General features: G+C 45.4%; 2 protein-coding genes across 3 annotated transcripts in view; one reads left to right on the top strand and one right to left on the bottom strand.

Annotated features, from left to right (window-relative positions):
• Nucleotides 1–20,949, bottom strand: part of CE3H16orf54 (chromosome E3 C16orf54 homolog) — a 55,912-nt gene that overhangs the window by 23,451 nt on the left and 11,512 nt on the right. The window contains exon 2 of one of the 2 annotated variants that reach the window (XM_045461282.1): nucleotides 9,928–10,047. The exons of the other annotated variant lie outside the window; for it this stretch is intronic. Within the exon in view, the coding sequence (XP_045317238.1) occupies nucleotides 9,928–10,032 (105 nt within the window). The 5' untranslated portion in view covers nucleotides 10,033–10,047. The remainder of the gene's footprint in view (nucleotides 1–9,927; nucleotides 10,048–20,949) is intronic. 2 annotated transcript variants of the gene reach the window in all.
• On the top strand, nucleotides 595–19,952 carry ZG16 (zymogen granule protein 16). The gene is made up of 5 exons (XM_045461290.1): nucleotides 595–600; nucleotides 10,151–10,157; nucleotides 18,503–18,564; nucleotides 18,749–18,881; nucleotides 19,552–19,952. Exons 3-5 carry the CDS (start codon nucleotides 18,510–18,512, stop codon nucleotides 19,853–19,855), a joined length of 492 nt encoding a protein of 163 aa, XP_045317246.1. The 5' UTR covers nucleotides 595–600; nucleotides 10,151–10,157; nucleotides 18,503–18,509; the 3' UTR covers nucleotides 19,856–19,952.

Raw genomic sequence — 20,949 nt, forward strand, 5'->3', positions numbered from 1 at the left:
TTTTTTGTGTGTCTCGCATCCATGAAATACAGCCAGACCAACACTAAACCATCCTGCACACCTAGAAAACTGACCTGAGGCTTAACACAACAATGTGCACAACCTGAACCACAGAATTCAACAGGCACATAGCACAGAGAGATGAACTGGGAGGTAGAGAAGCCAAGGAGGGTAGGGACCCACTTTTGTGTGTGGAGAGAGGATGGAGACGTGGGGGTGGGGGGAGGAGGTGAAAAGCACCCCCCTCAAAAGCAGCTGGAGAAAAAGTGGAAAAGTGTAAACAGCCGCAGGGAATGAACTAAAAAAGGAGAAGGAGAAAGGAGAGGGTTTAAATTCCATTAAGACTCTACAAACAGAGGGAGTGCAGAGGCTGAAACTCCGCAGCTAATACCTGGCGGTGCTCTGGTGGGAAGGGCAAATCTCCAGGAGCAGAGTGGCGTCCGGGGTTCTTCAGGCCACACGGGAGAGGCGGTTCCCCTGCTGGGAGGACACCTGTGTGGTTCCCCAAAGGCAAGGCCCCAGTGGACCCGGGAAAACAACCACATTCGCAGGTACTGGAACAGCGTTGTTGGGGGTAAAGCCTGGTGCCAGACGTGTGTTGTGATTTTCCATAGTCCCTGAAATGCTGCTGCTACACTATCGTGTGAACTTTTTCTGGGGCAGGCTGGCACCCGGCCGCAGTCTCTGGGCGTCGGCAGCAGCACAGTCTCTCAAACGTTCCTGAGTGCGGCCGGCACCAGGCCATTGTTCGGTGAGGCCCTCCACAGAAGGGCAGAACAGGTCAAAGCCCCAGTCTCTTAGAAGTAAGGGGCTGGGAAAAACAGCCGCATCAGAGACAAAACTCAGGAGGGAGGTGCTGCCTGGGGCTTGGTCACGAACTGCATAAAAGCGGGGAGTGGATGGAAGCCGAATACAAAGGACGGGTGTGTGATTGCTGATCAGGGAGAACAGAGTTCTGATACTAGAGACTGGGTGACTGGGTGACGCCATTTTCACCACTCCCGCGCATGTGCATATACACCTACAAGCGCCACAACCGTCCACCCAGCAAGCTAAGCAGTGCCATCTAGTGGAGAACGGAGCCATTCCACTAAGTTCCGCCCAACTGGGCCAACCTCGCTCTTCAGGAACAGAAGACTCTCTGCCTGCTTAGTTTACGGACTATAAAGTACTTCATAGTTTGACTACTAGGAGAAAACGAAATAATTTCAGTCGTATTTCAGTCTGCTCACCATTCCATCTATTCAATTTTCTTTCTTTTTTTTCCTTTCTTCTTTATTCACTTTTTCGTTTCTTTTTCTTGAATACAGAAAAAAAATAAAAATCATTTATTTTCAATTTTTACTAAGATATTTTTCTTTAATTTTTCTACTATATTTTTTAATTTTCTGTATTTTTTCTAATTCTATTTTACTTCCATCATTTCATTTTAGTCTACTTCAGTGTATTCATTTTTTTCAAATTTTCAAATGATTTCCTTTTTTTTTCCTTTCCCCTTTTTTCTCTAATCTATCAAGCCCCTTTCAACGCCCTGACCAAAACACACCTAGGATCTTGGATCATTTATTTGATTTTGTGTGTGTGTGTGTCTTCGTTTTTAATTTTTTAAGTTTAATATTTTTTAATTATAGTATTTTTAAAATTTCATTTTTTTTACCTCATTCATTCTTTTTCTCCCTTCAAAATGATGAAACGAAGGAATTCAACCCAAAAGAAAGAGCAGGAAGAAACGACAGCCAGGGACTTATCCAACACAGAAACAAGCAAGCTGTCTGAACCAGAATTTAGAATCATGATAATAAGAATACTAGCTGGAGTTGAAAATAGATTAGAATCCCTTTCTGGGAAGATAAAAGAAGTAAAATCTAGTCAGGATGAAATAAAAAATGCTATAACTGAGCTGCAATCTCGAATGGAAGCCACAGCATCAAGGATGGATGAGACAGAACAGAGAATCCGTGATATAGAGGACAAACTTATGGAGAATAATGAAGCAGAAAAAAAGAGGGAGATTAAGGGAAAAGAGCACGATTTAAGAACTAGAGAAATCAGTGACTCATTAAAAAGGAACAACATCAGAATCATAGGGGTCCCAGAAGAGGGAGAGAAATAGGGGTAGAAGGGTTATGTGAGCAAATCATAGCGGGAAACTTTCCTAACCTGGGGAAAGACACAGACATAAAAATCCAGGAAGCACAGAGGCCCCCATTAGATTCAACAAAACCGACCATCAACAAGGCATATCAGAGTCAAATTCACAAAATACTCCGACAAGGAAAGAATCATGAAAGCAGCAAGGGAAAAAGAGTCCCTAACCTACAAGGGAAGACAGATCAGGTTTGCAGCAGACCTATCCACAGAAACTTGGCAGGCCAGAAAGGAGTGGCAGGATATAGTCAATGTGCTGAATTGGAAAAATATGCACCCAAGAATTCTTTATCCAGCAAGGCTGTCATTCAAAATAGAAGGAGACATAAAAAGTTTCCCAGACAAACAAAAATTAAAGGAGTTTGTGACCACTAAACCAGCCCTGCAAGAAATTTTAAGGGGGACTCTCTGAGGGGAGAAAAGATGAAACAAAAACCACAAATAAATAAATAAAGACCAAAAGCAACAAAGACTAGAAAGGACCAGAGAACACCACCAGACACTCCAACTCCACAAACAACATAATGGCAATAAATTCATATCTTTCAGTACTCACTCTAAATGTCAATGGACTCAATGCTCCAATCAAAAGACACAGGGCAACAGAATGGATTAAGAAAACAAGATCCATCTATATGCTGCTTACAAGAGACCCACTTTAGACCTAAAGACACCTTCAGATTGAAAGTAAGGGATGGAGACCCATGTATCATGCTAACGGTCACCAAAAGAAAGCCGGAGTAGCCATACTTATATCAGACAATCTACACTTTAAAATAAAGACTGTATCAAGAGATGAAGAAGGGCATTATATCATACATAAGGGGTCTATCCACCAAGAAGACCTAACAATTGTAAACATTTATGTGCCAAATGTGTGAGCACCCAAATATATAAATCAATTAATCACAAACATAAAGGGCCTCTTTGATAGTAATACCATAATAGTAGGAGACTTCAACACCCCACTCACAGCAATGGACAGATCACCTAATCAAAAAATCAACCAGGAAACAATAGCTTTGAATGACACACTGGACCAGATGGATATAACAGATATATTCAGAACACTTCATCCTAAAGCAGTGGAATATACATTCTTCTCCAGTGCACATGGAACGTTCTCCAGAATAGACCACATGCTGGGACACAAATCAGCCCTCAACAGGTACAAAAAGATCGAGATTATACTGTGCATATTTTCAGACCACAACGCTATGAAACTCGAAATCAACCACAAGAAAACATTTGGAAGGGTAACAAATACTTGGAGACTAAACAATATCCTACTAAAGAATGAATGGACTAAGCAAGAAGTTAAAGAAGAAATTAAAAAGTTCATGGAAGCCAATGAAAATGATAACATCACAACCCAAAACCTCTGGGATAGAGGAAAGTTGGTCATAAGAGAAAGTATATCCAGGCTTTCCTAAAGAAGGAAGAAAGATCTTAGATACACAACCTAACCTTGCACCTTAAGGAGCTGGAAAAAGAACAGCAAATAAAAACCACAACCATCAGAAGACAGGAAATAATAAAGATTAGAGCAGAAATAAATGCTATTGAAACCAAAACAAAAAAAAAAAAAAAAAAAAAAAAAAAACAAAAAACCCAGTAGAACCGATCAATGAAACCAGAAGCTGGTTCTTTGAAAGAATTTAAAAAATTGATAAACCACTAGCCAGTTGGATCAAAAAGAAAAAGGAAAGGACCCAAATAAATAAAATCAAGAATGAAAGAGGAGAGATCACAACCAACACAGCAGAAATAAAAACAATAATAAGAGAATATTATGAACAATTATATACCAATAAAATGGGCAACCTGGAAGAAATGGACAAATTCCTAGAAACATATACACTACCCAAACTGAAACAGGAAGAAATAGAAATTTGAACAGACTCATGACCAGAAAAAAAAAAAAACAAAAAAAACAAAAACGGAATTAGAAATCAAATATGTCCCAAAACACAAGAGTCCAGGGCCAGATGGCTTTCCAGGGGAATTCTACCAAACATTTAAAGAAGAGTTAAGACCTATTCTCTTGAAGCTGTTCCAAAAAGATAGAAATGGAAGGACAACTTCCAAACTCTTTCTATGAAGGCAGCACTACCTTGCTTCCAAAACCAAAGACCCCACTAAAAAGGAGAGCTACAGACCAATTTCCCTGATGAACATGGATGAAAAAATCCTCAACAAGATACTAGCCAACCAGATCCAACAATACATTAAGAGAATTATTCACCACAACCAAGTGGGATTTGTACCTGGGATGCAGGGCTGGTTCAGTATCCACAAGACAATTAATGTGATGCATCACATCAATAAAATAAAGGACAAGAACCACATGATCCTCTCAATAGATGCAGAGAAAGCATTTGACAAAATACAGCATCTTTTCTTGATAAAACCGTCAAGAAAGTAGGGATAGAAGGACTATACCTCAAGATCATAAAAGCCATACATGAAAGACCCACCACTAATATCATCCTCAATGGGGAAAAACTGAGAGCTTCCCCCCCCCCCCCAAGGTCAGGAACATGACAGGGATGTCCACTCTCACCACTGTTATTTAACATAGTATTGGAAGTCCTAGCTTCAGCAATCAGGCAACACAAAGGAATAAAAGGCATCCAAATCAGCAAGGAGGTAGTCAAACTTTCACTCTTCACACATGATATGATACTCTATATGGAAAACCCAAAAGATTCCACCTAAAAACTGCTGGAACTGATTCATGAATTCAGCAAAGTTGAAGGATAGAAAGTCAATGCACAGAAATCAGTTGCATTCCTATACACCAACAATGAAGCAACAGAAAAATAAATCAAGGAAACAATCCCATTTATAATTGCACCAAAAGCCATAAAATACCTAGGAATAAGTCTAACCAAAGAGGTGAAAAATCTTTACTCTGAAAACTATAGAAAGCTTATGAAAGAAACTGAAGAAGACACAAAAAATGGAAAAAGATTCCAAGCTCCTGAAAATAGGAAGAACAAATATTGTTAAAATGTTGATACTACCCAAAGCAATCTACATATTCAATGCAATCCCTATCAAAATAACACCAGCATTCTTCACAGAGCTAGAACAAACAATCCTAAAACTTGTATGGAACCAGAAAAGACCCTGAATAGCCAAAGCAATCTTGAAAAAGAAAACCAAAGCAGGAGGTATCACAATCCCGGACTTCAAGCTATACTACAAAGCTGTAATCATAAAGACAGTATGGTACTGGCACAAGAACAGACACTCAGATCAATGGAACAGAATAGAGAACCCAGACATGGAACCACAAACGTATGGTCAACTAATCTTTGACAAAGCAGGAAAGAATATCCAATGGAATAAAGACAGTCTCTTTAGCAAGTGGTGCTGGGAAAACTGGACAGCAACATGCAGAAAAAAGAACCTGGACCACTTTCTTACACCATACACAAAAACAAACTCAAAATAGATGAAAGACCTAAATGTAAGACAGGAAGCCATCAAAATCCTCGAGGAGAAAGCAGGCAAAAACTTCTTTGATCTTGGCCGCAGCAACTTCTTATTCAACACGTCTCCAGAGGCAAAGGAAACAAAAGCAAAAATGAACTATTGGGACCTCATCAAAATAAAAAGCTTCTGCACGGCGAAGGAAACAATCAGCAAAACTAAAAGGCAACCGACAGAATAGGAGAAGATGTTTGCAAACGACAAAGCCAATAAACGGTTAGTATCCAAAATCTATAAAGAACTTATCAAACTCAACACCCAAAAAACAAGTAATCCAGTGAAGAAATGGGCAAAAGACATGAATAGACACTTCTCCAAAGAAGACATCCAGACGGCTAACAGACACATGACAAAATGCTCCACATCACTCATCATCAGGGAAATACAAATCAAAAACACAATGAGATACCACCTTACACCTGTCAGAATGGCTAACATTAACAATTCCAGCAACAACAGATGATGGCGAGGATGCAGAGAAAGAGGAACTCTTTTGCATTGCTGGTGGGAATGCAAGCTGGTGCAGACACACTGGAAAACAGTATGGAGGTTTTTTTTCCTCAAAAAACTAAAAATAGAACTACCCTACAACCCAGCAATTGCACTACTAAGTATTTATCCAAGGGATACAGGGATGCTGTTTTCAAGGGACACACGCACCCCGATGTTTATAGCAGCACTATCGACAATAGCCAAAGCATGGAAAGACACCAAATGTCCATGGATGGATGAATGTGGTATATATATACAATGCATTATTCCTCAGCAATCAAAAAGAATGAAATCTTGCCATCTACAACTACATAGATGGAACTAGAGGGTTATTATGCTAAGTGAAATTAGTCAGAGAGAGACAAATATCATATGACTTTGTTCATATGAGGACTTTAAGACCCAGAACAGATGAACATAAGGGAAGGGAAGCAAAAATAACATAAGAACAGGTAGGGGAACAAAACATGAGACTCTTAAATATGGAGAACAGAGGGTTACTGGAAGGGTGGTGGGAGGGGACATGGGCTAAATGGGTAAGGGTCATTAAGGTATCTACTCCTGAAATCTTCGGATGTAAATTAAAAACAACAAAACAAAACAAAAACTTCCTTTCTCTGTGTGTTTCATTTGGATAATTTCTGTGGCTATGCCTTCAGCTTCACTAATCTTTTCTTCTGCAATGTCGAATCTACCGTTGATTCCATTCAGTGTAGTTTTCATCTCTGACACTGTAATTTTCTGTATTTTTTAAAGATTTTACTTTTTTAAGAAATCTCGACACCCAACGTGGGGCTCAAACTCACAACCCCGAGAGCAAGAGTTGCGTGCTCTACCAACTGAGCCAGCCAAGCATCCCTGATATTGGAATTTTCATTTCTTTCTTATATGTCCATGTCTCTATTTAACTTTTTAAAAACATATGGAATACCATTATAGTAGCTGTTTAATGTCCTTTTCTGCTCCCTCTAGCATTTTTATCAGTGCTGGGTTGGTTTCAATTGATTGATGATTCTCCTCATTCTGCGTCATGCATAATCTGTGGCTGATTGGCCAGCGTTGTGAGTTTTACCTTGCCGAGTGCCAGATACTTTGGTAATATGTGTGATTTCTTAGACAGGTGCATAGTAGTGCTCAGCTTGGGGCTGATTATTCCCCACTACTAAGTGAAACCCTTCCTGAACACTCTGCACTCCACTTTGTCACATTGCTAGTCGGGCTGGTGCGAAAAGGCCTTGAGCACAGCCGCCTGCAGAGATGGCTCTCGCCCTGGTGTCCTCAAAAGACAAATCTCACTTGTTTTCCTTTCTCTCTGGGATTGAGAGCCATGTTACTGCCTTTCATTGCTTGGTGTCCACTGTTTTGAAAACCGTTGTATTGTGTGTTTGTCTGGTTTTGTTGCAGTGGTGGTGGTGGTTTCTGGCGGGAAGGTAAAACTGCTCCCTGTGACTCCACCTTGAGGAGAAGCAGGGATCTTGGTGTGTGTGTTTCTAAGAGCTCTCAGGTGATCCAGGGTGCAGCCAGGTGAGAGCCACTTTACAGACCTGTTTTCTCTGCTTGAAATGTTTTTTTCTCAGTCAAATAGAAGCTTTGATTATCTCCTCTCCTCCATTTTCTTGGTGCTCTCTGGAACTTCTGTTAGATTAATATGGAATACATTGGCCCTCCATCTCTTAACTTTTCTTTCATACTTTCCATTTCGTTGTCATTTTGTTCTACATCCTGAGAGATTTTTAAACTTTTCGTCTCATACCTTCCTTTGATTAACTTTTTCTTTTTTCTTTTTTAACTTAAGTAGCCTTCATGCCAAGGATGGAGCCCAACGCGGGGCTTGACCTCACACAGGTGACACTTGGCGATGTCTGGAGACATCTTTGGTTGTAACATCTATGGGGTTACTACTGGTACCAGAGAGGCTGCGAAATATCCTACAGCATGCAGGAAAGTCTCCCCCACCAAGCATTACCTGGGTCAGATGTCAATACTGTGAAGGTGAGGAAACCCTAGTTTAAGACCATCTGGGAGCAGGCTGCCACAACTCACACCACCAAAGGCCAAGGCAAGGAGGGATCCTCCATACCCACTTCAGGAGACTTCCTGGGCACGTATTCAAGTTTGTTTAAAAGAGCTCGGGGCACCTGGGTGGCTCAGTTGGTTAAGCGTCCGACTTCGGCTCAAATCATGATATCGTTCATGGGTTTGAGCCCCATGTTGGGCTCTGTGCTGACAGCTTGGAACATGGAGCCTGCTTCAGATTCTGTGTCTCCCTGTCTCTCTACCACTCCCCTGCTTGTGCTCTGTCTCTCTCTGTCTCTCAGAAGTAAATAAACATTACAAAATTCTCCAAAAAAATTAACAAATAAATAAAATAAAATCTTAAAAAAAAAAAAAAAAAAAGAAGAGTGCCTGGGTGGCTCAGTCAGTTGAGTTTCTGACTCTTGATTCTGCTCAGGTTATGATCTCCTGTTTTGGGGGTTCAAGCCCCAAGTCCTGCTCCCCACTGAGGGTGGGGCTTACTTGAGATTCTCTGCCTCCCTCCGTCTCTCCCCTCCCCCAATTGCTTGCTTGCCCGTGCACACACTCTCTCTCTCAAAATATATATATAAAGTTTTAAAAAAGGTTAATAAATTTTGTTACATGTATTTACAATAAAAAATGTTACGTCTAAATAAATTAATAAATAAGTAAAATCTGAATATTATGTATGTTCTGTTTTAATTAGTCATTCTTCAAAAAAAAAAAAAACCACTAAGGGCGTCTGGCTGGCTCAGTCGGTAGAGCATGTGACTCTTAACCTCAGGGTTGTGAGTTCAAGCCTCATGCTGGGTGTGGAACCTACTAAAATAAAATTTTAATTTAAAATTTAAACAAAACAATAGAAGGGTAAACATTATTAAAACCAGGAAGATCCGACATGATCTAGAATCAAAATGGGATGTTTTGATTCTTAAGTATCTCTGATCACTTAAAAAAATAGCTTAACATTTTTGGAGGGTGCCTGGGTGGCTCAGTTGGTTAGGCATCCAACTCTTGATTTTGGCTCAGGTCATGATCTCATGGTTCATGAGCCCCGTATTGGGCTTTGTGCCAACAAGTGGAGCCTGCTTGGGATGCCTTCCTTCACTTGTGCTTAGATCGTCCCTGTCCAATCTAGCCACTTGTATACCTTAACAGTTCTCTGCAGCCAAAGCTCACCGGCCCCATCAGAAGATAAAGGGACCTGGGGTACCTGGGTGGCTTAGTCGCTTGAGCTTCTGACTTTGGCTCAGGTCGTGATCTCACAGTTCGTGAGTTTGAGCCCCGCATCAGGCTCCTCACTGACAGTGTGGAGACTGCTAGGAATTCTCTCTCTCTGCCCCTCCCCACTTGTTTTCCCTCTCTCTCTCTCTCTCTCAAAATAAATAAATAAACTTAAAAAACGAATGAGAAAAAAAAAGAAGGTAAGGGGACCAGAACGATCTCAAGGAAGCTAAGTATGTGTAGGGGCGACTTCCCACATGGCCACTTGTGAATGGCACGTGGGTCCCTTTTCTCTGCCATGATGCCACTTGGAAAGTCACTGAGGTCCATTCTATACTGAGGCTTTCTGTAGCCAGCAACTGACCCCACACCCTGTGATACATGGCCGCCCACCAGATGTTCCCAGGAGAAAGGAGGGCCCAGGGGCTGCCACATCTTTTCCCAATTCCTACACGAAATGGGCCTGCCCGTTCGAAGGTTCTTAGTCTGATTCTGGTGGAGATGGGTGGTCTCAAGAAAATGTTAAGCTTTATGTCCTCCACAACATACCTGGCCAGGATGGAGCCTCTCCTTAGACGATGAGAAACAGAAGAACTTCCTCGGAGCTTGCCTTGCATCGGCAGTGTTCTGGAACTTTACTTCCGTTAAGTACATCACAACCACAGCAACCTGAGGAGGTACGCAAAATTATTGCCTTTTTGTTTGTGTATGTGTGTGTTTCCGATGAGAACAGAAGCAGAGAGAAGTGAAATAACTTTCCCCAGGGACCCAGCTTCTGAGTCCTGCCCCGTCTGTGCGCCTTTCAAACACTCCACCCTGCGTCTGTCTTCCTGCGCTTGTAGAACGTGCCAAGTGCAAGAGCAGGTGACTGTTGGAGCCTCAGTCATATATCAAGGAAACGAAATCGGCTCATACTTTCAGCTGAATTGTTCCTGACACAAAGTAAGAATGACCGTGTCCTGGTGGAATGACCTCACCTCATTCCCATTTGATATTGTTATATCAATATTTGATGTTATATTGTGTTATGTTCTGGAGAATGCTCTTTGTGAGGAGGAAAACAAATAGAGGAAACAAAGGAAAAAATAAACAAAGCAACTTTTGCAGTTGCATTACAATTGATCAAGCCTTTCGGTAAGAGATGTGGAGGCTTGAGGCAAAAATGACAGAGGTTAGGGGCACCTGTCTGGCTCAGTCTGTACAGCATGTGACTCTGATCTCCGGGTTGTGAGGTTGAGCCCCATGTAGGATGTAGAGATTACTTAACAATCAGATCTCAAAAAAACCAACAACCACACACAAAGGCTAAAAAAAAGCTACCATGTAATCATAGCTCAATAAACAGAAATTAAAACCAGGTTCCCAAGGCACCCAGGTGGCTCAGTTGGTTAAGCGGCTGACTTCGGCTCAGGTAATGATCTCACAGTTCATGGGTTCAAGCTCCACATTGGGCTCTGTGCTCACAGCTGAGAGCCTGGAGCGTGCTTTGGATTCTGTAGAACCCTCTCTCTCTGCCCCTCCTCCACTCGTTCTCTCTCTCTCTCTCTCTCAAAAATAAAGAAATAAACATTAAAAAAATTCTTGTGTCAAGTTGTATGATGCATTTACAAAGCTCTCCAGGATCTGAACTAAGCTAAACCATAAAAATAAAGCTAACTGCAAACGAGAAAGAAAGCCCTTGCTCCCTCGTCGACCTTATCTGAAAGAAATGAAAAAGAAAGACCATATTTTTTGAGAATTGAAGAGAGAAAAAAATAAATGTTTACTCAGTATTATGTGTGCCAGAGCTGTGTCAGGGGCTTGACACAAATTGGTTAGGCTCATTATCTCCTATCGCAGATGAACAAACTGAAGTTCGAGGATCATGGAGGCAGGGCACGAACCAAGCTTTACGACGTGTCTCCTGCTGGGGTTCCTGGGTGGCTCAGTCGGTTTTGCGTCCGACTTTGGCTCGGGTCATGACCTGGTGGTCAGTGAGTTAGAGCCCCACATCGGGCTCTGTGCGGACTGCTCAGAGCCTGGAGCCTGCTTTGGATTCTCTCTCTCTCTGCCCCTCCCCGTCCCTGCTCACCCTCTGTCTCTCTCTCTCAAAAATGAATAAACATTAAAAAAAATTTAAAGACACGTCTCTTACTAAGGCACCATTCTATGCATGAATTCTTGGCAGGTTGCTATAGGTTTCTGACTTTAAGAAATGATTAATGCATTTTGCAATATATACATATGTCGAATCAGCATGTGGTAATCCCTGAAACTAATGTAATGTTACGTGTCAATTCCATGTCAAAAAATAAAATAAAATAAAAAGATTATCAACATATTCTTCCATATCTGAGTCTGGGTCTCAGGAGCTGCTCTAATTATTACCCTAAAGGTGTCCCAACCCACTTCCCGCCTGGCAGTTTTGAACTGTGTTGACATATAAAAAATCGTACCCTTTGATAGAGGTAGAGTTTATTTTTCTCAAGGATTTTTCTTTTTTTTAAGAGCAGTTCACAATAGAAAAGAACATTTTATATTGTGAGCCAGTTACGCGTAGGATAGAGTATTTGACTGAAACGCTATCTCAGGAAATAGTATTTAGCCTTGTTACATGCGATGCTCTTACTTTCTCTATCTCGTTCTAAAATATGTTGGTTTGGGGGCACCTGGGTGGCTCAGTTGGGAAAGCATGAGACTCTTGTTGTAGGGCTTGTGGGTTCGAGCCCCACGTTGGGTAGAGAGCTTACTAAAGAAAATAAACTTAAAAAAATACGTTGTTTTTGAGCTGTTAAAATGATTTCATGGTCCACTAGTGGGTTAAGACCCACAGTCTGAAGAACTCTGTCCTTGAGGATTTTGGTTGATCTCGAGACCATTTGCTTCTCATGTTCCAAATGCAGAAATACAGGCTCTAAGAAATAGTGACTTGTTATTTTTTAGCGCTTATTTACGTATTTATGAGAGTTTGGGAGAGAGAGCCCACACAGTGAGGGAGGGGCAGAGAAAGAGAGAGGGAGACACAGAATCCGAAGCAGGCTCCAGGCTCCGAGCTGTCAGCACAGAGCCCGACATGGGGCTCGAACTGTGAGATTATGACCTGAATCGAAAACAGATGCTTAACCAACCAAGCCACCCAGGCACCCTAGTGACTTTTTAAAATTCACATGGCTAATGAGGTTTGGAATGGAGGACCTCAACCCACAATTCTGTCTTTATGTACAGTATGCTACCGAACAGGGTTTCACCAGAAGGTTCAGAAATAAGAACAAGAAAACCCAAATTCAAGCCTGCCAGAAGAGAGACACTGGCCTGAAAAGACAAAGGAGGAGTATTTAATAGAATTCTCACCGCAGACAAGGGACGTGACAGTCATTTATGGGGTACCTGTAATGTGCCAGATGGGAAGCAGGAGCCTGGAATTCAGAGTTGGACAAGACAGGCCTTCCGCCTTAGAATGGGCTTGGGGTTTGGTGGAGAAGGCTTCTGTGTACACAGATAAATTACAGCGCAGGGTAATCAGAGCTGAGCTGGGGAGGTAGCAAACACAGTTGGAGGCCAGAAAAAGGAATTCTGTCTGAAGTGGAGGGGCCGGAGGGAGACCCCTACGATAGAAGCCCTAGGGAGGAGTGCAGGGGGTGGTGTGTGCAGGGGGTGGTGGGGGGGGGGTAGGGGCTGAATGTCTTAAGGGTAGAAGATGGGCTGGTGAGCAGGACAGGAGAACATTTAGGCAGCCAGAGTGGCAGGAGCAAACAGCTGGCTAGTGTAGGGACTGGCATGTGGGTTACGAGGGACAGGAGGCAAGGTGTGGTGTCCCGATCAGATGGGGGCCCCCAAATGTGCAGTGACCACCTGGTGGAGGCTGGTGGCTTGGGCCGTGAAAGAATTCACCTGAGGCAGAACAAAGGAGATAGAAGCTTATGGAATACACAGCAAGGTTGCAGAGGAGAGGCTGTCTGAGAAGAGGCAGTGTGGGGGATGGGGGACTATTTTGGAAGGGGGAAGGTGAGGGCTTACGGGGATGTATGGAATTCTCCCCTTTGGTGGTGACTGTGCCTGGTTGTAAGCAGCCCATTGGTCAGTTAGAGCCTATAACTGATTCATGGAGGTGCCCCCGACCCATGGGCCTGTCTGTATTCAGTCAGGGGGTCGCCGTGGCCCTTTTCTTTTTTTTCTTTTAAAGATTTTTTTACTTTATTAGTTTTTTAATTTTATGTTCTTAAATTTACATCCAAATTATTTAGCCTATGGTGCAACAATGATTTCAGGAGTAGATTCCTTAGTGCCCCTCCCCATGGAGCCCATCCCCCCTCCCACACCCCCACCAGTAACCCTCTGCTTGTTCTCTATATTAAAGAGTCTCTTCTGTTTTGTCCGCCTCCCTGTGTTTATATTATTTTTGCTTCCCTTCCCTTAGGTTCATCTGTTTTGTATCTTAATATCCTCGTATGAGTGAAGTCATATGATTTTTGTCTTTCTCTAATTTCGCTTAGCATAATACCCTCCAGTTCCATCCACGTAGCTGCAAATGGCAAGACTTCATTCTATTTTGAGTGCCGAGTGATACTCCGTTGTGTATATATATACACCACATCTTTATCCATTCATCCATCGATGGACATTTGGGCTCTTTCCATACTTTGGCTATTGTCGATAGTGCTGCTGTAAACATGGGGCTGCAAGTGTCCCTTCGAAACAGCACACCTGTATCCGTTGGATAAACACCTAGTAGTGCAGTTGCTGGGTCGTAGGGTAGTTCTATTTTTAATTTTTTGAGGAGCCTCCATACTTTTTCCGGAGTGGCTGCACCAGCTTGCATCCCATCGCTGTGGCCCTTTTCTACCTCCTGTCACCCAAGCCTGTTTGCCTACAAGCGGCCTCTACAGCAGGGAGTGGAGGGACCCTCTCTGCAGCTTAGTGAGGTCACTTCTCTCTCAAGACTTTACTTTCTTCACGGGAACCATGAAGGGTGAACAGAAAAGCACTGTTCACATTTGCTTTTGTGGTAAAACCCTTCGTTCAAATGAAACCACCATCTACCCAAGGCGTAAATGAGGAGACAGAGAATTTTTTTTTTTTTTTCTTAACAGGAAACAGATCTGCTATCGTTTGGAAATACATTTTGAAAAATCAGTGATGGGAGTCAAGGGGCAGATTCTCCCCCCTGGGGTGTGGATTTGCACCAGGATTTAAGAGGCTTTGTCTGAGAGAGGAAATAGTGTTCTGAGCAGGGGCCCCTTGAGACAAGGGTTGGGGGGTATGAGAGCTCACACTGTTCCTGCCTCCTGAGGTGGGCGCGCCCTCCCCCTGCCCCTCCACACACCCTCATTCCCCACCCTGTCCATTCTCCACTTTTAAGAGTGGAACGAAACCACTCGGTGGCTCCCCTCACCTTCAGGAGGAATCCAAACTCCTGACCACAGCCTCCCAGGCCCTGTACTACCTGCCCGCCGGCTGCTGCCCACACGTCCCCTCCCGCTGGCAGCCACACTTCCCAGCAGCCACCCTGCCCTCCCCGCACACTGTTCCGCACACTTCCTGCTCAGGGTTTGCGTACTCGTTCCCTCACCAGGTCCAGTCTTCTCCCAAACATCTGTAGTCTCTCCATCACTTCGGTGAGGTCTTCGCAAATGTTACCCGAGGAGAGAGGGGCCTCCCAGGCAGAGGGACAGCTTTCCCAGCCCTTCTCCTGGTTCACTCTGCCTCTTTTCCTCCTGGCCTAGCCCATGGGAATGAGCTGTTCAATTGTCCGACCCCCCCACCCTGCAGCGAAAGCTCCAGCACTACCATTTGACTTCCTCTGTGGCTGTCTTTCCAGCATCTAGAATGGTGCCTCCAACATACAGATGCTGCATAAATGTGCTGAGTGAGTCGCTTTGCCAAGGGGCAGGAGACAGCGAGAGAATGAGTGTCAGCTGCCCTGCCATAGCAGAAAGCTTGGGGAGGTTTTGGACTTGGCAACCTTGGGACTGGGCAGGGATGACCTTCACTGCCTGTAGGACTGGGGAAAGTAGGCCCCCAGGGGACACATGGGTAAAATGTGACAAGTTCAAACAGGAGCAATGGCACTGGACCTGATGGCATACCAACATTAGCTACACAGTGGTCTAGCTGGTCTCTGGGACCCACAGGCGATGAGCCCTGAGACCCCTCCCACTGGAATAAAGTTCTCTCTTTACACTCTGGAGAGGGGATGGAGGACCTGCTGGGGGGAACCAGGGACCAGTCTATGGGCATCGGGGAGACTCTGACTCTCTGCATAGGTGGGGCCGGTGCATCAGAGTGAACCTATGACAAGTGTGGTGGTCTCTCCCTGAGGGTCCCAGATGTGTCATGTATGGAAATATGAGGGTATTCTCCTAAGGCATTCACTGCAGACCTCTGTGGGCTACCATCTTTTTTTTTCTTAATGTTTTATTCATGGTTTAGAGAGAGAGAGAGAGAGAGAGAGAGAGAGAATGAGTGGGGGAGTGGCGGGGGGGGGGTGAAACAGAATCTGAAGCAGGCTCCAGGCTCTGAGCCATCAGCACGGAGCCCGATGCAGCTCTCGAACCCACGAGTGGTGAGATCACGATTGGTCCAATTCTTAACCAACTTAGTCACCTGCATGCCCCTGAGCTGCCATCTTTGATATCCAGTGTTTGGTTCCATCCTGTGGGATATACTCCTCATAAGGAAGACGAAAGACAGACAATAGTGAGAGGAGACAGAGGAAAGATTTAGAGAGAGAGCTTGGAGGAGAAGAGACAAAGAGAAGAGGCAGAAGGAAAAAGGGATGGAGACAGTGAATACAAAGAACAATCCTTAGAGCAGGAGATGATGGGGAAAGATCAAGACAAAAGGAAAGAGAGAAGTAGGAAAGAAAGAAAACCAGAGAGGACAAGAGAGACAGAACAAAACAGCTGGAATGAGGGAGAAGTTATCTCACCAGGACATGCTTGTTTTGAACTTGAAGCAGAGATCAGACAATACAACCCTGGCTGCCCTCTTTGCTCTCGGAATCTCCAGACCAAGAGCCCTGTCCTATATCTGGCTCCTTATGTTGGGGCTCCCCGGCTTTCCTGGGAGGAGTCCTCAGTCCTAGATGGTCTATGAGGGGTGGATACTCTATGTGTCCAGCTACTAATCATTAATCACCAAGGCTAATGACTCCAGCTCTTCCCTGGGCTCCATCCATCTCTCTGCTTGGGAGGTCCCGCTGACTCAGAGTGTCAAAGAGCCAGTCCTAAAGGGGTCAGGAAGTAGGACTCAGGAGTCCGTCTAGAGACTCCGGTGGAACAGAAGGGCCTCGGAAGAGAAGAAATCTATGACACAAATCTAAGGTCTATGGGAAGGAGCTGTTGCCCCGTGTGGTCTTTATCCCCCAGAAGATTCAGCCATGGCTCCCAGGAGTCCTGAGGGTCTTGAGCCCAGAACTTCCCCCAAGGGAGGAACCATGTACCGTTACTTCCTCAGCGTCCCACATGCCTATTGGCCTGACTGCCTGTCTCCCAGGTGGGACATTGACAGGTGTTCGTTGTCCACCTGCAGAAAAACGTTACCCTTCTCAGAAAAGTTTTGTAAACAGTCTGGCAGATTGAGGATGGATAGATGGGGGTGGGGAGGCGGAAAAAGGCAAGTACGGGAAAGTATTAACCATGGTAGAATCTATGTGGTGTGTATATGAGTGTTCACTGTGTAATTATTTAAATATTTCCTATGTTTGAATTTTTTTTTCATATAAAATAACCGGGATGAGAAGGAAAAAAATTGTCTGGAAAATAGTAGACGCTTCTAAGTACAGGGTGTTGGGTGTATCATCCCTTCCCAGGAGAATCTAGATTTCAAATGCAGGACAGTGAGGACAAGGTTTCTCCTGAGAGATGACAGATTGCAGGTAGGAGCACCTGCAGAACACCCAAATAGGGGGGCGACAACCTTAGACTACATCCAGAAGCACTTAGCTACTTTGCCCACCAAAAGCTGCTGGCCCTTGGGTTGGTGACCTTTTCTCAAGTTTATCCTGCCCATCCTGAGATCTGGGCCTTGGCCCAGAGTGGACCCCACCCTGCCACATGAAACTCTTGGGGGGAGAGGCAGGATATGGTATTCCAGACCCTGCCTGACAACTGACCCTAGAGGCTGACCATGTTTGCTCAGGTGGTGAGGTTCACACGATAAAGAGCAGGCAGATGGCTTGGACCTGGTATAAAAGATCTGGAAGTTTCCAGGTGATTACCTTGCACCTGGAACTGCCAGGTGAGGGGTGACAGAGGCCTGCGCTAAGGGGTGAAAGGGATGGCTGGATTTGAGTTAGCGGGGAATTCAAGCAGCGCTGGACAGCAGACTGCCTGGAGTGAGTGGCAGGGGAGACCTGTGTGGCAGCTACCTGGGGCATCTGAGGGAGGTGCAAAGATATTTGGGTCTCAGAGGAAGGACTGGAGACACCTGGGATGCTTGGGGTATCGACACAGCCAGATCTGTGTTAGTGGAGAAAGAATGATGACAAATAGACCAGGCATCTGGAAGCTGATATCTTGAGCTGTGGTCCAAACTCATTGTGCAGTTTCTCAACTGTTCCGATGCTGGTATTGGCAGTCTCGTCTATAATGACCCTCACTGCCTGGGTGACACAGAGACGCACCCCTAAAATGCTCCTTTCCTTCTGATTGGAAACCCGGCTAAAGCTAGGAATTTAAACTCTGCTCCGGAGGTCCCCCAAGCCAGGCCCATGTATCACAGGCAGGTTGCAGTTAGGTTTTGCTCAGAATCCTGGTTTGGTAAACTCAACCATCTCTATGGTTTGGAGATGGCCTCCACTTCTTTGAAACTCTTTTCCTGCTTTGTGCCAGGAGGGACCAGGACTTACACGGGTTGGTCCAGACAGAGGGTTAGGACTGATCTTCTGACTCAGGATGGAACAAGGGGGTCAGCTACCTCGAGACCAGGGAGGACAGAGGGGTTAAGGACACCGCACCTGCCAGGAGCAGGACTAGAGACTAGGGGCAATCCTTTCTGAGCCCAAGACTGGGTCAGTTAGGTCTGAGTTGAGGGACAAAGAGGGCCGAGTCTCAACTGGAGGTCTAACCCAGGGAAGCCTGGGTAAATGAAGTCCAAAGGAAACAGGGTGAATGAACATTGACGTTCTGCTTTCTTTCCCCTCCAGCCCCAGAATGTTGACCATTGCTCTTCTTGCCCTTGTCTGCGCATCAGCCTCGGCCAATGCCAGTAAGTGAGAGGCCAGGAGCCCAGTATTAGCGTCATGGGAAGGCAGCTTCCTGCTCTGCCGGTAGCCAAGGCTCGCAGGGGCTGGCTTGGGGTGGTGGGCGTCGAGTTGTGGGAGGTGTAGGAGTGGTGAGGAGGGACTGGAGCTCTTGAGATCTCTCCTTCTGACGCCTACTGTCCCCTCCAGTTCAGGCTAGGTCCTCCTCCTACAATGGAGAGTATGGAGGCGATGGAGGTGAGCGATTCTCCCATTCTGGTTACCAGCTGGAGGGCCCCATCACTGCCATCCGGGTCCGCATCGACAACAACTACATCATAGGGTAAGATTCTTTGTGTGTCTGTGGTTTGGGGGTCTTCTCCGATCCTACCACACTGGAAAGTTCTCAGTCACTTTGGGTCACCTCTGTTTCAGTCAACAAGTCCCAGGGATAACTTGGGATGTGAAAGGTATCAGGAGGCTGGGGTCTGAGGCCGGTGCTGCTACAGCCCTACAGCCCCCAGCGTGCATGTCCTCAGGCGAATCTGTAGCACAGCCACTGAGGCGCTGGGAAGCTGGCTACTTTGGCCCCACCGGAGGTGTAGGTCCCCTCGGGCATCCTCCATCTTGGCTGACGCCTCTCCCCAAAACATGTATCCTTCTGATCCTGGGGCAACAGAGTCTCTTCCCTCATGAAAGCCGTCCAGAAAGGCCCATCTGTTTCTTTCACGTAGGGGTTGGGAGCACAGCCGGAACCTAGATTCCAAAGTGAAGCTCTACCACTGTCTGGGAGGCTCCGGCCAAGTTACTTTTCCTCTCTGAGCCTATCTGTCGGCAAAAGGAGTTGAAGTTCACAGTGGGACCTCAAGGGCTCCCTCATCCCTCACACACCTTGGGACTGGCAGGGGACCTGTCATCTCTGCCACCAGTTTGCAGGTCTCTCGGCTTGTAGGCCAAGAGGTCTGAATTCCAGTCACCCTGCTCAGTCTTCCTTCCCTCACCCCCCCGCCCAGCCTCCAGGTGCGCTATGGCAAGGTGTGGAGCGACTATGTGGGTGGCACCCAGGGAGACCTGGAGGAGATTTTCCTGCACCCCGGGGAGTCAGTGATCCAGGTGTCTGGCAAGTACGACTACTACCTGAGGAAGCTGGTGTTTGTGACTAACAAGGGCCGGTACCTGCCTTTTGGGACAGACATAGGCAGGAGTTTCAGTGCTGTCCCCTTGTACCACAACACCGTACTACGATTCGTTAGCGGTCGCGCTAGCACCCTCATCAATGCCATAGGCCTGCACTGGGACTTCTACCGCAGGTATTGAACCAGTTGCTGAACCGCTGCAGCCGGCTGTGAGAACCGCCTTACCACTACCCCACCTACAGGGTTCAATAAAGATAATAATAAAAGGACATAGCTGACGCTGGAGTGTATGTGGGTGTGTGCAGCTGGGACCCGCCTCCTGACTCTGGCTGTGGATGTGTGAATGTCCTTTCTGGCTATCTATAGATGTCTTTCTGGTGAAGAGTGGGAGGGAGAGAGAGAGGTGTAAAAGTCTTGGGCTTTTCTTCCTGGTTTATGGAGAAGAGATAAGATTCTGGATTGCTCCAACTCTTTTTTTCAAGGATAGCTCCTGACACTGTTTACCCAAACTGGAGTTAAGCTTGAGGGTGCAGCCTAGCTTCCTCCCCAAACCCCAGATGTCCCAGTCTCTAGGCCTTGTCTCCCCTTGAGATAGTGTTTCCCCACCAAAAGGCTGTCACCTGGCTCTCTTGGCATTAACCACTTGCTGTCTCTGGGTGGCCTGGGCCATTTTCTTTCGTGCTTTCCCAGAATCCACCTGTCTCTCGAAGCTTGGCCTAAGTTTGTGTCGAGAACTCTGTCTCTTACTCCAGCCTAGTCCCTCCCCACCTTTGCCCATAAGCACTGATGCTCCCTGCTTAGCTCAGCTCGCTCAGAATTGGGCTTCTTTCCCTAGGAAGCTGCCACCTCCTCAACAGCTTCTACTCTGCCAATACCATCCTCAAAAAAAGGGCATTCCAAGAGGGATAGATGTCCATGGTGGGTTTCTGTGAACGTCGGGGGTTGGTTACCATTCAGGGGAAGCAACAGAGTGGCTGGATAGATTCAGCAAGGATACAGAGTCACTTTGGAAATAATTCTTGGGATTCTAGTGCCCAGTCCTAAAATTACCACAGTGTTTTGTTTTTGCCTTTTGGTGGTGGTGGTTGGGGATGAGGGAAGTCACTCATTGCTCCCCAAAGATTTATTCACATTATGGTGAATGCCAGAGTCACATTTCTTCCCAATTAGACAAAGATAACAATTATGTACATGTAATTTGAGGAAGAAATATTAACATTACAGAAACAAACTCATGCCTAGAGAGTTTTTAGAACAATTCCTTTATTTCTCTCA

This window comes from Leopardus geoffroyi, chromosome E3 (genome assembly GCF_018350155.1).
Source record: "Leopardus geoffroyi isolate Oge1 chromosome E3, O.geoffroyi_Oge1_pat1.0, whole genome shotgun sequence".
Taxonomy (NCBI): Eukaryota; Metazoa; Chordata; class Mammalia; order Carnivora; family Felidae; genus Leopardus; species Leopardus geoffroyi.

Bases quoted from the DNA above. Each gene is read 5' to 3' on its own strand.
- ZG16 (XM_045461290.1), top strand. From the start codon at position 18,510: ATGTTGACCATTGCTCTTCTTGCCCTTGTCTGCGCATCAGCCTCGGCC. The intron at 18,565-18,748 runs GTAAGTGAGAGG...TGTCCCCTCCAG, and splicing joins ATCAGCCTCGGCCAATGCCA to TTCAGGCTAGGTCCTCCTCC. The intron at 18,882-19,551 runs GTAAGATTCTTT...CCCCCCGCCCAG, and splicing joins GACAACAACTACATCATAGG to CCTCCAGGTGCGCTATGGCA.